Below are 14,455 nucleotides of genomic sequence, written 5' to 3'. Positions count from 1 at the left end.
CCGCCTGCGCTGGGGCCTGGCCCGCACCTTGCCCGCCTGCGCTGGGGCCTGGCCTGCACCCCACCGGCCTGCACTGGGGTTATCCCGCAGCCCGCCAGCCTGCGCTGGCGTCATCCCGCACCCTGCCCACCTGCACTGGGATCATCCCGCACCCTGCCAGCCTGCGCTGGCATCATCCCGCACCCTGCCCACCTGCACTGGGATCATCCCGCACCCTGCCAGTCTGCGCTGGCGTCATCCCGCACCCTGCCCACCTGCACTGTGGCCCGGCTCACACCGCTCCCGCCTGCACTGGGGTCAGCCCTCACCCCGCCTGCCTGCGCTGGGGCCAAGCACTCCACTCTTGAAGGAGCTGGTGACTGAAGCAATAGTTCAGCATTGGCTTCTGTGTCCTTCCGAGGGATCAAGGGAAAGGGAAGAGAAGCCGGAGGGAGCCCTGTGAGGCAGGGGCAGAGCCTGCAGTGGAGACTCGCCCTCCTTCCCTTCCATTGCTTCCCACTTCCTCCTCTGCCCCCAGCTCTTTCCCTCCCTACTGCCCCCAGGGCATCCATGAGCCTCTCCCATTAGCCTTTCTGGTCTCTGCCCCTGTGGCTTCCTCCCAGACCCAGGTATTTCACAGGGCTCTTGGGCTGGGAACTCTCTTGTGCCTTAGAAAGAAAATGCTACATACCATCCCGTCCGGGACCGGCACCCTGCAGCGTCTCTCCCACTCCTGTGTTCCCTGGGAAAGGAGAGAATGGGGCATCAATCTGCTCCCCGGAGCCAACGGTCTCTTCTGCCTTCAGCCTGGCAGAGTCAGCTCACCCTGGCACCCACTTCTCCTGGGGGCAGTGGTGTTACCTGGCACTGGGAAGCCACTTCACTTCCGAGCCAGGCTGGGGAAAGGCCAGGCCAGTCCTGGAGAGCAACACCCCCGACTATCCAGCAAGGGCAAGAATCCATCCACAGCCCCCCTCCTCTCCGCCCCCCACAGCCCCAGGCCTCAGCCCTGCTCTGCTGGGATCCACCCCCAGGGGTGCTCCACTGGGACGTCAAGCTCCCGGGGGTGGGGCCATCTTTCAGTGCTATGTTTAGACAGCAACTGGCCCTGCGGGTTCTGCTCATCGACTGGCGCGCCCACCTGGGCACTGCTGCAAAACGAACAGTGCACATGAGGGTCAGAGGGTTTCCTTAAACCGGTGCCACTGGGAGCAAAGGGCAATCGGGTCTCTGCCTTTGCTTTCTTTCCTTTGATAATGGCGAGAACATCTCTCAGGCAGTGAGACCACCCAGGACTTAGACTGATACACAGCCACAAAGGGCATCGCTCTGCCCAGTGCTGAATTGCAGCCACCTCTGGGGCAGAGTGCAGAATACCTTGTCCAGCTGAGTTTAGGGAGGCAGAATGGGACTGGCCATGTTGGGACATGGCTGGGACCCTGGGGCTAACTCCCAAGCATTGGGGAAAGTGGCCTCGAATCGTTAGCGACTCCAGCTGGACAGTGTGAGTTGTGTGGCTCGTGGGAAAGCCAGCGCCTCCAGCCTCCTGCTAGGGAGTCACAGCGACACTGATTCCACCTGCAGCGCTGTCTGTGGTGCTCCAAGCACTTCGCTTTACCAGTAGCAGATGATTTATCCAGTTCCCACTGCAAAAGGAGACTCCATTCATCTCCCCAGCCACCAGGGCATTATGAACGTCCCCTCTCCTTCTAAAGGGGGCCCTGATTCCCACCAGGGAATAAACCAGTCTCTCGTCTCATGCACAGGGCTCTGCTAACCCATTTGCTGCCTGCTTTGGTTTCATTTCGCCCTTGTGTCTGCCCAGCTCTCTGGTTGCCCTCCCTGTGCCCGGATTGTCTTTGGTCTTCACAGGAGACAGGGCACGGAAAGCAGGAGCCGCACCCAGAGATAGGGCTGGCATCTGCCCTGCTCCTTGAACCCACACAAGCGCCTCTCTTCCAGCCAGTCCCGGCCCCGAGTGGCAGGAGGCAGGGAAGCCATCCGACCTGCCCCATCTCTTCAGTCTCGGGCGCGTTGGGTAGGTCCTGGTGGCTCATTTAGCTGGGATCTGCTTGTTGTTAGAATCCCAGCCAGACTGTGACGATGGCAACCAGGGGAAATTCCTCTAGTCATTCAGTTGATCTCTGAAGGTGCCTACTTGGGAAGCAGGAGCCCCAGGTGCCAGGAGCCCAGCAGATTTACTGCCTGGTTCTAAAGCCCAGTTGCCAGCTGATCTCGGGACAATATTCACTGGGGCTCTAAGGGCCTGTTGCACGCAGTAGCCCTGTGAGGTTGAGGGCTCTCTCCCTCTGCCATTTCACCTGCACACCTGGGGCGAGATGGAGCAGCAGGCGTAAGCCCCTCTGCTCTTGCCTAGGACTGACCACACCCAGTCACCTAGGGCTGGTCTAACTCAGGGCATGGCAGCTGACCATACCCTCCCGAGCTGGTGATGGGTCCTGTCCTCCAAGTGGAGTCCTGGCCCTCACCACTGCCCTTCTGCTCAGCACTGCAATGGCAGGGCAGCCTACACCCACCTGGGGGTGACGGAGCAACTCCCAGACCAGCTCCAGCCAAGGGTTCATTAACAGCACAGCCCCTTCCAGAGGCCCAGCAGTGCTAATGGGAGCCTTTCCAGTGACTGTCTGGGAGCTGGAGTTGGCGCCACCTGGGCAGCCCCCTTCTCCTCCTGTCTCATTAACAGAGCCGCCCAAGAGCCCATCCTAGCCTGGCTACCATTTAGTTCCCTTGGGGGAAGGGTGGGGTGCTCGAGAAGGGAATCCTGCCACACAGCTATACATTTATCACCCCACCCTCCTGCTGCTGCTCTGCCCCTAAAGCATGAACACACGGCCTGTCAGAGCAGAGGAGGCCTGAGAAATCTTTCCGCTGCACGGAGCTGGAGCCAAAGCCAGATCAGCCTGGTCCTCAGCTGCACTCAGTTTAACTCCCGTGCAGTCCCTGGTCAGTGGGGGATGGGACATGGCAGAGGCTCCACCTTGAGCCCCTTCCTTTGGGCTGGGCTGGAGCGGGACAGCAAGCCTTTCTCTTGTCCTCCAAAGACTCATGTCCCTACGCCAGTGACGGAGGAGGCTGTTCTCCACTGGAGATAGCTCTGCACATCGGGAGTGGATTTGATTCTCCCTTGTTGCTACGTTTTTCTGCATGTTCATATGATAGACTGCAGGCACCTGGGGTAAGGGCTGTTATAGAATCATGAAGATTAGGGTTGGAAGAGACTTCAGGAGGTATCTAGTCCAACCCCCTGCTCAAAGCAGGACCAATCCCCAACTAAATCATCCCAGCCAGGGCTTTGTCAAGCCTCACCTTAAAAACCTCTAAGGATGGAGATTCCACCACCTCCCTAGGTAACCTATTCCAGTGCTTCACCACCCTCCTAGTGAAACAGTGTTTCCTAATATCCAACCTAGACCTCCCCCACTGCAACTTGCGACCATTACTCCTTGTTCTGTCATCTGGTACCACTGAGAACAGTCTAGATCCATCCTCTTTGGAACCCCCTTTCAGGTAGTTGAAAGCAGGTATCAGTTCCCCCCTCATTCTTCTCTTCTGCAGACTAAACAATCCCAGTTCCCTCAGCCTCTCCTCGTAAGTCAGGGGTTCTCAACCAGGGGTCCGGGGCTCCCTGGGGGGCTGGAAGCATGTTTCAGGGTGTCCTCCAAGTAGGGCTAGTGTTGGACTCACTGGGGCCCAGGGTAGAAAGCCAAAGCCCCACTGCCTAGGTCTGAAGTCTGGGGCCTTGAGCCCTGCCACCTGGGGCTAAAGCCAAAGCCTGAGCAATGTAGCTTTGCAGGGCCCCCAGTGGTGTGAGGCTCCAGACAATTGCCCTGCTTGCTACCCCGTAACATTGGTCCTGGCTTTTATATGCAGAAAATCAGTTACTGTGGCACAAGGGGGCTGTGGAGTTTTTATAACTTGTTGGGGGTTGAGAATCTCTGCCATGAGTCATGTGCCCCAGCCCCTGTCTCTTCACCACATGTAAACAGCACCTCGCACAATGGGATTCCTGACCTCTGACTTCTGCAAGTGCAAATAAGAATTGCTTTTAAAAGTTACTTTGCTTTTGCCTCTAGTGACTTTTTAACTGCAGAATACCTCTGTAACTGCAGCACTGCTGAATTGCTGCACCTCTGGGGGGTGGAGGGATAGCTCAGTGGTTTGAGCATTGGCCTGCTAAACCCAGGGTTGTGAGCTCAATCCTTGAGGGGGGCCATTTAGCAAAGTGGGGATTGGTCCTGCTTTGAGCAGGGGGTTGGACTAGATGATCTCCTGAGGTCCCTCCCAACCCTAATAATTTGTGATTCTGTGAACACAGCAGCTGTTTAATAGTGCACTGCAACAGCCAAGAAGAATCCCATGTGCAACTGAAACCCCAAGGGAGTGAGTGTTTGGGAGGTGTAATATGTTGACCCAAGCTGGGATTGGGGCAGAGCTTTGGGGTGGCAACTCCTGATGAGAGAGCTTTGCAGCTGAAGAGTCTGGAGGATTTTAAGCCTTAAGAAAGTTACAAGTAAAAGATAACAGGGTGGAGGTGGAGGAACCCAGGGAAAGGTGTGCTAGTGGGGATATCAGCCCAGCTGGATTCACCCATCACTGGGCCCTAGGCAAACACTCTTCTCCCAGCCTCATGGGACAGGACCTGCCACTGTGAGGTGAGTGCAAGATGGGTGCACTCTCCAACCCCCTCACCCTCTAGTCTCCCCTCTGCATCAGGCTGAGATTAGAGTGGCAGCTACCATGGTGGAGGGTGAAGCTGCCCCCTTGGCATAGCAAGGAGGAAAAGCAAAGGAGGAGGATGCTGGCCTAGGATTTTAAGCCCTATGTGTTAATGCAGCCCTGGACATCAGGCTGAGATTTGGGGCAACAGAGACCCTCTGCCATCCCACTCGAGCCAGGACACAGAACGCTCTGCAGCATCAAGGGGCTATCCTCACTCAGCCCAGACTGGGAGCTTTGCTTGAGTGCACTGGGCAGGACTGGGCTCTGAACTGATGGAAAGGCCCAGCCCCCATGTTTAGCGCCAACAGAGTCCTGCTTGGTCCATCTCCAGGGCCAGGCATGGAGGGGACCTGGGGCATGTGGATTTCTGCAGGGGCAGGAAGGAACTCGATCTACACAGGAAACACACATCCGGCTCTCAAGATGGGTCCTGCCTGCCTGCAGCCTCCAGCTGTCTCAGCTCCTCTAGCAGCCCCTGCTCTTACTTACCTTTCACACCTTCATCCCCAGGACTCCCATGGGTGGATGGAGACCTCCAGAGCTGGTAGGAATCTGAGGGGGCAGCCCCCTTGGTTACGAGGTGTCTGTTGGGTACTGAGGAGGTTGCAGACTCGGCTGCTGACAGCAATGCCACCTATGAGCAAGAAAGAGTTCCCAGCAGTGTGCCCAGACATACTGCGCTAGCCAGACTTGGGGCCTATCTCCTCTCCCCACTACGGTTCTGCACTTACGGCTGTCACCCACAGCCACTGAGCATGCCCTTCCGAGGTTAGTGAGCCTGGTCATAGGTTCAATCTCCCCTGATGTCCCACCCAAGGGTCTGGTGTTGCACTTCTATGGAGGAAGCTTTGCATTGTCCTGGACATTCAGAGCTTTGGGGTTGAGGGGAGGAACTTGAAGCTTTGCTGAATGCACGGAGTGGGGCTTGAGGACCTTGGTGTTCTGACTTGGTAGCCCTTGTCTCTGCACAAACTTGCACCAGCTGAATTAAACTGGTTTAGTTAGCCCTTGTGTGGACACCCCTATTTCAGTTTAAAAGCAGCTTATGTTGATTTAGCTTAAACCACTTCCTAAGGCCTTGTCTACACTGGAAATGTGAACTGGTCAAAGTTCTGTCGGCCTAGTGCCACCAGCTGTTCAGCAGGATGCGCTCACACTCAGCTGGTAGGGGTGGTGCATCATGCTGATTTGGCAAAAGCACGTTGCACTGTGGGTAAGCATCCCAGCATCTCCAAGCCACCTTCAGGCACGCTGCCTTGTAGGAAACTGTTGCTGCGTATTGTGAGATACCCAGGTACCTCTCACGGAACTGTGGGCATTAGGGGGTCAAAGCCCACCATTCCCTCTGTTCTATCCCAGGACTACAGCCCTACCATATTCCTGATCCATTTTGGTCAATTTCACGGTTATGGGATTTTAAAAATAGTAAATTTCATGATTTCAGCTATTTGAATCTGAAATTTCACAGTATTGTAATTGTAGGGTCCTGACCCAAAAGAGAGCTGGGGAGGTTTCACAAGGTTATTGTAGGGCGGGTGCGGTACTTTTACCCTTATTGCTGCAGGTGGTGGCGCTGCCTTCAGAGCTGGGCAGCTGGAGAGCAGCAGCTGCTGGCTGGGAGCCCAGATCTGAAGGCAGAGCCGCTGCCAGCAGCAGCACAGAAGTAAGGATGGGATGGTGTGGTATTGCCACCCTTACTTCTGCACTGCTTCCTGCAGAGCTGGGCCCTCAGTCAGCAGCTGCCACTCTCTGGCCGCCTAGCCCTGAAGACAGTACGGAAGTAAGAGTGGCAATACCACGATTCCCCACTAAAATAACCATGCGCCCCCCCTCCCCTCTACAACTCCCTTTTGGGTCAGGACCCCCAGTTTGAGAAATGCTGATCTCCCCTAAGAAATCGGTAGAGTATAGGGTAAAAGCACATAAAAGACCATATTTCATAGTCTGTGATACATTTTTCATGGCCATGAATTTTGTAGGGCCCTACCCATAGCTGACTGTTCTGGGCCCATTTAGGAGCTTGTCCCTGCACCTGTGGACAGGGTCCAGGGGAGCACAGCACCGTTCTCCATGGTAAGGACAGGGCGTATGGTCCTATTGCCTTTGCAAGACCGCAGTGCTCAGATGCACCTAGCTGGCCAGTGAATGCTTGGGCTGTGCTGCTGCAGCTATTCATGGAACAACTGCACTCGAGAAGCAGGGTTAACCCAGGTCAGAGTGTCCACACAGCCTCCTGCACCTTACATTGGTGCTACTCTGCATGGAGACAAGCCCCTGGTGTGCAAAGGGTCATATGGAAAACCTGGGCTGGGTTCTTGGGAACAGTTTCTATTTCCTTGTGCCAAAGGCCTGGTCAGAGTCATGGGGACTCTTTCTAGGACATAGTGACTTGGGCCTTTAGGCGGTAGGTGCCCAACTTCCATGGCCCGGCGAACCTGCTGAGCTCAAGCACTAATCTCTGGGAGGGGCTGGAGGGAGAGACCCCCTGTTGTGGGGCTATTTCTGATGCCAGGTCTAAAGCAGACCAAAGGTTAAAGGACACAGAGGGTTAACCTGGTAGCCCAAACCCCTAATCATAGAATCATAGAATCTCAGGGTTGGAAGGGACCTCAGGAGGTCATCTAGTCCAATCCCCTGCTCAAAGCAGGACCAACCCCAACTAAATCATCCCAGCCAGGGCTTTGTCAAGCCTGACCTTAAAAACCGCTAAGGAAGGAGATTCCACCACCTCCCTAGGTAACCCATTCCAGTGCTTCACCACCCTCCTAGTGAAATAGTGTTTCCTAACCTCCAACCTAGACCTCCCCCCACTGCAACTTGAGACCATTACTCCTTGTTCTGTCATCTGGTACCACTGAGAACAGTCTAGATCCATCCTCTTTGGAGCCCCCTTTCAGACAGTTGAAAGCAGCTATCAAATCCCCCCTCATTCTTCTCTTCTGCAGACTAAACAATCCCAGTTCCCTCAGCCTCTCCTCTTAAGTTATGGGCTCCAGCCCCCTAATCATTTTTGTTGCCCTCCGCTAGACTTTTTCCAATTTTTCCACATCCTTCTTGTAGTGTGGGGCCCCAAACTGGACTCCAGATGAGGCCTCACCAATGTCAAATAGAGGGGAATGATCATGTCCCTCGATCTGCTGGCAATGCCCCTACTTATACAGCCCAAAATGCCGTTAGCCTTCTTGACAAGGGCACATTATTGACTCATATCCAGCTTCTCATCCACTGAAACCCCTAGGTCCTTTTCTGCAGAAAAGACGGTTACTCACCTTTGTAACTGTTGTTCTTCGAGATGTGTTGCTCATATCCATTCCAGTTAGGTGTGCGCGCCGCGCGTGCACGTTCATCGGAAGACTTTTACCATAGCAACTCCGGTGGGCCGGCAGGTCGCCCCCTAGAGTGGCGCCGGCATGGCGCCCGATATATACCCCTGCCGGCCCGCCCACTCCTCAGTTCCTTCTTGCCAGCTACTCCAACAGTGGGGAAGGAGGGTGGGTGTGGAATGGATATGAGCAACACATCTCGAAGAACAACAGTTACAAAGGTGAGTAACCGTCTTTTCTTCTTCGAGTGATTGCTCATATCCATTCCAGTTAGGTGAATCCCAAGCCTTACCTAGGCGGTGGGGTCGGAGTGAGAAGTCGCGGCATGGGGCACTGCAGAGCCAAAGGCCGCGTCATCTCTGGACTGCTGGACCAGGGCGTAATGGGAAGCAAAGGTGTGGACGGAGGACCAGGTCGCCGCCCTACAAATCTCCTGGATGGGCACGCGGGCGAGGAAAGCCAGCGATGATGCTTGTGCCCTGGTGGAGTGCGCAGTCACATGGCCCGTAGGGGTGTGAGCCAAGTCATAACAGGTCCTGATACAGGACGTCACCCACGAGGAGATCCTCTGTGAGGAAATGGGTAGTCCTTTGATTCGGTCCGCTACTGCCACGAAGAGCTGGGGGGATTTGTGGAACGGTTTGGTCCTCTCCACATAAAACGCGTGTGCCCGGCGGACATCAAGCGAGTGAAGCTGTTGCTCCCTGCGGGACGAATGGGGCTTTGGAAAAAAGATGGGGAGAAAGAGCTCCTGGTTGACATGAAAGGCTGAGACCACCTTGGGGAGAAAGGCTGGGTGTGGCCTCAGCTGCACCTTGTCTTTATGGAAGACTGTATATGGGGGATCTACCGTGAGGGCCCGGAGTTCTGATATCCGTCTGGCTGAGGTGATGGCCACCAGGAAAGCAGTCTTCCAGGAGAGATAGAGCAGGGAGCAAGTCGCTAACGACACAAATGGAGAGCCCATGAGCCGAGTAAGAACCAGGTTGAGATCCCAGGTAGGGGCAGGGGGTCGAACCTGGGGATAGAGACGTTCTAATCCTTTTGGGAATCTGGTCACCATAGGGTGAGAGAAAACCGAACGGCCATCTCCCCCCGGATGAAAGATGGAGATAGCTGCCAGGTGAACCCGAAGGGACGATATCACCAGGCCCTGCTGCTTGAGGGACCAGATGTAATCTAGAATATTGGCGATAGAAACCTACATAGGGAGGAAACCCCTCTCCATGCACCAACAGGAGAAATGCTTCCACTTGGCCGAGTACGTCGCTCTAGTGGAAGGTTTCCTGCTGCCCGAGTACTTGACGTACTGGGGTAGAGCACCGTAGTTCTGACCTGGTCAGCCACACAGGAGCCACGCTGTGAGATGCAGAGACTTGAGGTCCGGGTGACGAAGCCTGCTGTGGTCCTGGGTGATCAGGTCCAGGTGAAAGGTCAGGGGGACTGGGTCGGCTAGAGACAGGTCCAGCAACATCGGATACCAATGTTGCCTGGGCCACGCTGGAGCTATCATAATCAAGTGGGCCCTGTCCCTGCGCACCTTCAGAAGGACCTTGTGGATAAGCGGGAACAGAGAGAATGCGTAGAAAAGGTGCGTCATCCACGGAATAAGAAAGGCATCCGCTACCGACCCTGGTTCCCGGCCTTGAAAGGAGCAGAACATCTAGCATTTCCTGTTCCCTCTGGATGCGAAGAGGTCCATCCGGGGACAACCCCACCTCTGGAAGAGTGATTGGGTGACGTCCGGGCGAAGGGACCATTCGTGCGAAAGGAAGGATCTGCTCAGATGGTCTGCCAGCGTGTTCCGTACACTGGGAAGAAAGGATGCCATGAGGTGAATGGAGTGGGCTATACAAAAGTCCCAGAGCCGCATCGCCTCCTGACATAGGGGAGAGGATCTCGTGCCACCCTGCTTGTTGATATAGTACATGGTCATCGTGTTGTCGGTGAATACCGAGACACAGCGACCTTGAAGCTGATGGGAGAATGCTTGGCAAGCAAGGCGGACCGCTCTCAACTCCCTTATGTTGATGTGGAGGGCCACCTCCTGAGGAGACCACTGGCCCTGTGTCCTCAGGGTTCCGAGGTGGGCCCCCCAACCCAGCTCTAAGGCATCTGTTGTTAGGGATACCGAGGGCTGGGGCGGATGAAACGGGAGCCCTGCACACACTACGGATTGGTCCAGCCACCACCGGAGGGAATCCAATACCTCCTGGGGGACGGTGATAACCGCATCCAGCAGATGCCTGGCCGGACGGTATTGGCTGATAAGCCGGGACTGGAGGGGCCTCATGCGAAGCCGCGCATAACCCGTAACGAAGGTGCAGGCCGCCATGTGGCCTAAGAGGGTTAGGCATGTCCTTATAGAGGTCAAGGGAGCCACCTGTAGATGCCGAATGATGGCCGACAGCGCCTGGAACCTGGACAGCGGCAGAACGGCCCTGGCCAAGATGGAGTCCAGAATGGCCCCGATGAACTCTATCCTCTGCATGGGAAGCAGAGTGGACTTGTCCACATTGAGAATAAGGCCCAAATGTCCAAAGAGTCTGCTGACCGTGCGGACGTGGTTGAGGACTTGCGACTCTGACGTGCCTTGAATCAGCCAGTCGTCGAGGTAGGGGAATACGTGTATGCGAGTGTGTCGAAGATGGGCGATGACGACAGCCATGCATTTCGTGAATACCCTCGGGGCCGTGGAGAGGCCAAACGGGAGGACCGCATATTGATAATGGTGGTGGTCGATCACGAACCGAAGGAAACGTCTGTGTTGTGGGAAAATGGCTATATGAAAATAAGCGTCCTGCATGTCGAGGGCGATGTACCAGTCTCCAGGATCCAGAGATGGGATAATGGTCCCCAAGGATACCATGCGGAACTTCAACTTCACCATATATTTGTTGAGTTCCCGCAGGTCGAGGATGGGTCTGAGGCCTCCCTTGGCTTTGGGGATCAGAAAGTAGCGGGGATAAAACCCCTTGCCCTTTTCGTTCTCTGGAACCGCCTCTATGGCTCCTTTGTCGAGGAGCATCCGCACCTCCTGAAGGAGGAATTGCTCGTGAGAGGGGTCCTTGAAGATGGACGAGGGTGGGGGGTGGGAGGGAGGGTGCGAAATAAATTGCAGATGGTATCCCGTTTGCACCGTGCGTAAGACCTAACGGTCGGATGTTATTTGGGTCCATGCCAGTAGGAAGAACGAAAGGCGGTTGGAAAACGGGGGGACGGATCCATGGAGGAAACTGGTACAGCGTCCTCGGGCGCACCTTCAAAACGAAGGTTTTGGGCCCGGTGGGGCTTTGGAGGAGCTCTGATTCTGTCCCCCTTGGTTGCCCGATTGTCGGCGCCGGCCATTTCTGCTTCGGCACCTACTAAAGTCTTGACGCTGGTGGTACTGGGGATAGGGCCGGCGCTGCTGCTGCTGAGGCCGGAAGGGTCTGCGCTGCGTCCCGGGCGTGTGCATCCCTAGAGAGCGCATGATGACCCTATTGTCTTTCAGGCTTTTTAGCCTGGGGTCAGTCTTCTCTGAAAACAGGCCCTGACCTTCAAACGGGAGGTCCTGGATGGTGTGTTGGAGCTCCGGAGGAAGGCCAGAAACCTGTAGCCAAGAGATGCGGCGCATGGTAACCCCAGAAGCCAGAGTTCTGGTGGCCGAGTCCGCCGCGTCCAAGGATGCCTGCAATGACGTTCTCGCGACTTTCTTGCCTTCATCAAGAATCGCCGCGAATTCTTGACGCGCATCCTGAGGCAACAACTCCTTGAACTTATCCGCCGCTACCTAGGAGTTATAGGCATAGCAGCTAAGGAGTGCCTGTTGGTTAGAGACCCTGAGTTGGAGGGCGCCCGCTGAGCAGACCTTCCGGCCTAGCAGGTCCATGCGCCTCGCCTCCTTGGACTTCGGTGCTGGGGCCTGCTGCCCGTGGCGCTCCCTCTCGTTCACAGACTGCACGACGAGGGAGCACGGGGTTGGGTGGACATGCAGGTACTCATACCCTTCGGAGGGTGCCATATATTTGCGCTCCACCCCGCGTGCAGCAGGAGGGATGGAGGCTGGTGACTGCCAGATGGTATTAGCATTGGCTTGAATAATCCTAATGAAGGGAAGGGCGACTCTGGTGGGAGCATCCGCTGAGAGAAGGCTCACCACAGGATCTTCGATTTCCGAGACCTTCTCAGCCTGCAAGTTCATGTTTTGCGCTACACGCCTGAGAAGGTCCTGGTGCGCCCTGAGGTCGAGCGGGGGGGGAATGGAGGATGCCGTTCCCGCCACTGCCTCATCGGGGGAGGACGATGAGGAGAACCCCGGTAGGAGCGGGTCCACGGGGGGCTCCGTCTGTACCAATGCCTCTGATCCTGGAGGGAGCTCAGGGTCCTGCTGGTTAGACCGATCTTCCCCCATTGGAGAAGGGGGAGGGCGAGACAACAAGGCCTCCGGAGCCCGGCGCTCAGATGTCGCTGGTTGCAGTGGAATGTGCTGAGGGCCCTGGGCTTGATGGTACGCCCAGGGTGTCCAGAAGCCCCATTGTTGCGGTCCCTGATCCTGCAGAAGGGGGTCTTGGAAGAGGGCCGTGGGTCTGTCTGCATCCGGGGCGTACATGCTGTCTGCCTGCGATGAGACAGACGGCGGCCGGGACGGCCATGGTGGGGCCGAACGTGACTGATAGGGCTCCCTCGGCCTCGACGTCGAAGACGTCCTCAGTGCCGGGGACCGGTACCAGGAACTGTACCTGTGCCGGGATCGGGACCGGGACCTGCCACCAGTACAGTGCCGGGCGGTTGACCGGGACCTGCCGCTGGCGCAGTGCTGGGAGGTCGATCGGGACCAGGACCTGCCACCAGCGCGGTGCCGGGAGGTCGACCGGGGTGCTGACTGCCGACAAGAACGGCTCCTGGAGTCTCCGTGCCGGAAGCGGCAATTCGATCCAGACCGGTGCTGGGAGTAGCGAGACCGTCTGGAAGATGACCGGTGCCGCGAGTATGACCGGTACTGCCGAGGGGAGCGGTGCCGGGACTGCGAGCGGCGCCTGGAGTGAGAACGTCCACGGTGCCGGGACCTCGAAGGGGATCGGTGCCGGCTGGGCGAGTCAGGAGACGGCGCTCGAATTGCCGCAGGCTTGCCTCTAGATAAAACCCGCACCAGGGGCACCGGGGGTTGAGGCTGGGTGGGGTCAGTAAGAGCAATTAGGTCCCGCGCCGAAGCGAATGTCTGTGGCGTCGAAGGGACCAACAGCTCAACCCCAGATCTTATAGGGGAGCTATGAGGGACCGGACTCGACGGACCTCCGGGGCCTGGAGTCGACGGAATCCCTGTTAGTGGTCCAGCGGCAGAGGTAGGTGCCGGGCGCTCTGCTCGAGTCTGCGAGGATGGAGTGGCAGACGTCAAGGGCCTTGCATTGAGTCCCAGTGCCGGGGAAGGTCGGTGCCGGGGCGTCTTTCCGGTGCCGGCGCGGTCCGGTGCCGGCGCCCTGCGTCGGGGCCACAGGGTTAAGTGCCGCTTCCATCAGGGGAGTCCTTAACCTCTGGTCCCTCTCCTTCTTTGTCCTAGGCTTAAAAGCCTTACAGATGCGGCACTTATCTGAAATGTGCGATTCCCCCAGGCACTTCACACAGGCGTCGTGGGGATCGCTAGTTGGCATCGGCTTCTTGCAGGCCGAGCACTGTTTGAATCCCGGCGAACCAGGCACGGGCCCAGTGCCGGGTGCGGGGAAGGGCCAAAGCCCAAGCCCGCTAACTAAGTATATACAGCTATGCTAAAAGTTAACAATAACTAAAAGTCCAACTACAATTTACAACTATCTACAACTATGAGAACAATGAAACAAAGGAGAGCTAGGGACATGGAGGACAGCTATGCCACGCTCCACAGTTCCAACGACCGACACGGCGGTAAGAAGGAACTGAGGAGCGGGTGGGCCGGCAGGGGTATATATCGGGCGCCATGCCGGCGCCACTCTAGGGGGCGACCTGCCGGCCCACTGGAGTTGCTATGGTAAAAATCTTCCGACGAACGTGCACGCGCGGCGCGCACACCTAACTGGAATGGATATGAGCAATCACTCGAAGAAGAACTGCTGCCTAGCCACTTGGACTCTAGTCTGTAACAGTGCATGGGATTCTTCCGTCCTAAGTGCAGGACTCTGCACTTGTCCTTGTTGAATCTCCTCAGGTTCCTTTTGGCCCAATCCTCTAATTTGTGTAGGTCCTTCTGTATCCTATCCCTACCCTCCAGCATATCTACCACTCTTCCCAGTTTAGTGTCATCTGCAAACTTGCTGACGGTGCAATCCACGCCATTCTCCAGATCATTAATACACTGGCCTCCCTGTGACATTGAGCCCCAATGGGTTAGAGGATCACAACAGAACCTCACCAGCACATTCCTCAGAGCCACAAGCCAACTGGTCTTAGTGACACTTCTG

The 14,455-nt window shown here is 56.5% G+C and overlaps 1 protein-coding gene across 4 annotated transcripts in view; it reads right to left on the bottom strand.

The window, feature by feature from the left end:
• The window catches only part of EMID1 (EMI domain containing 1), a 104,477-nt gene that overhangs the window by 29,054 nt on the left and 60,968 nt on the right, over nucleotides 1-14,455 (bottom strand). For all 4 annotated transcript variants that reach the window (XM_030583146.1, XM_030583145.1, XM_030583147.1 and 1 more), the window contains exons 7-8: nucleotides 5,209-5,353; nucleotides 671-721 (exon numbers count right to left, since the gene is read on the bottom strand). In XM_030583146.1, coding sequence (XP_030439006.1) covers nucleotides 671-721; nucleotides 5,209-5,353 — 196 coding nt within the window. The remainder of the gene's footprint in view (nucleotides 1-670; nucleotides 722-5,208; nucleotides 5,354-14,455) is intronic.

The sequence above is a fragment of the Gopherus evgoodei genome, chromosome 13, assembly GCF_007399415.2.
Source record: "Gopherus evgoodei ecotype Sinaloan lineage chromosome 13, rGopEvg1_v1.p, whole genome shotgun sequence".
In the NCBI taxonomy this organism is placed as follows: domain Eukaryota; kingdom Metazoa; phylum Chordata; order Testudines; family Testudinidae; genus Gopherus; species Gopherus evgoodei.
Note: the sequence above shows the minus strand (reverse complement) of the source record. Positions and strands in the feature narration are given on the sequence as shown.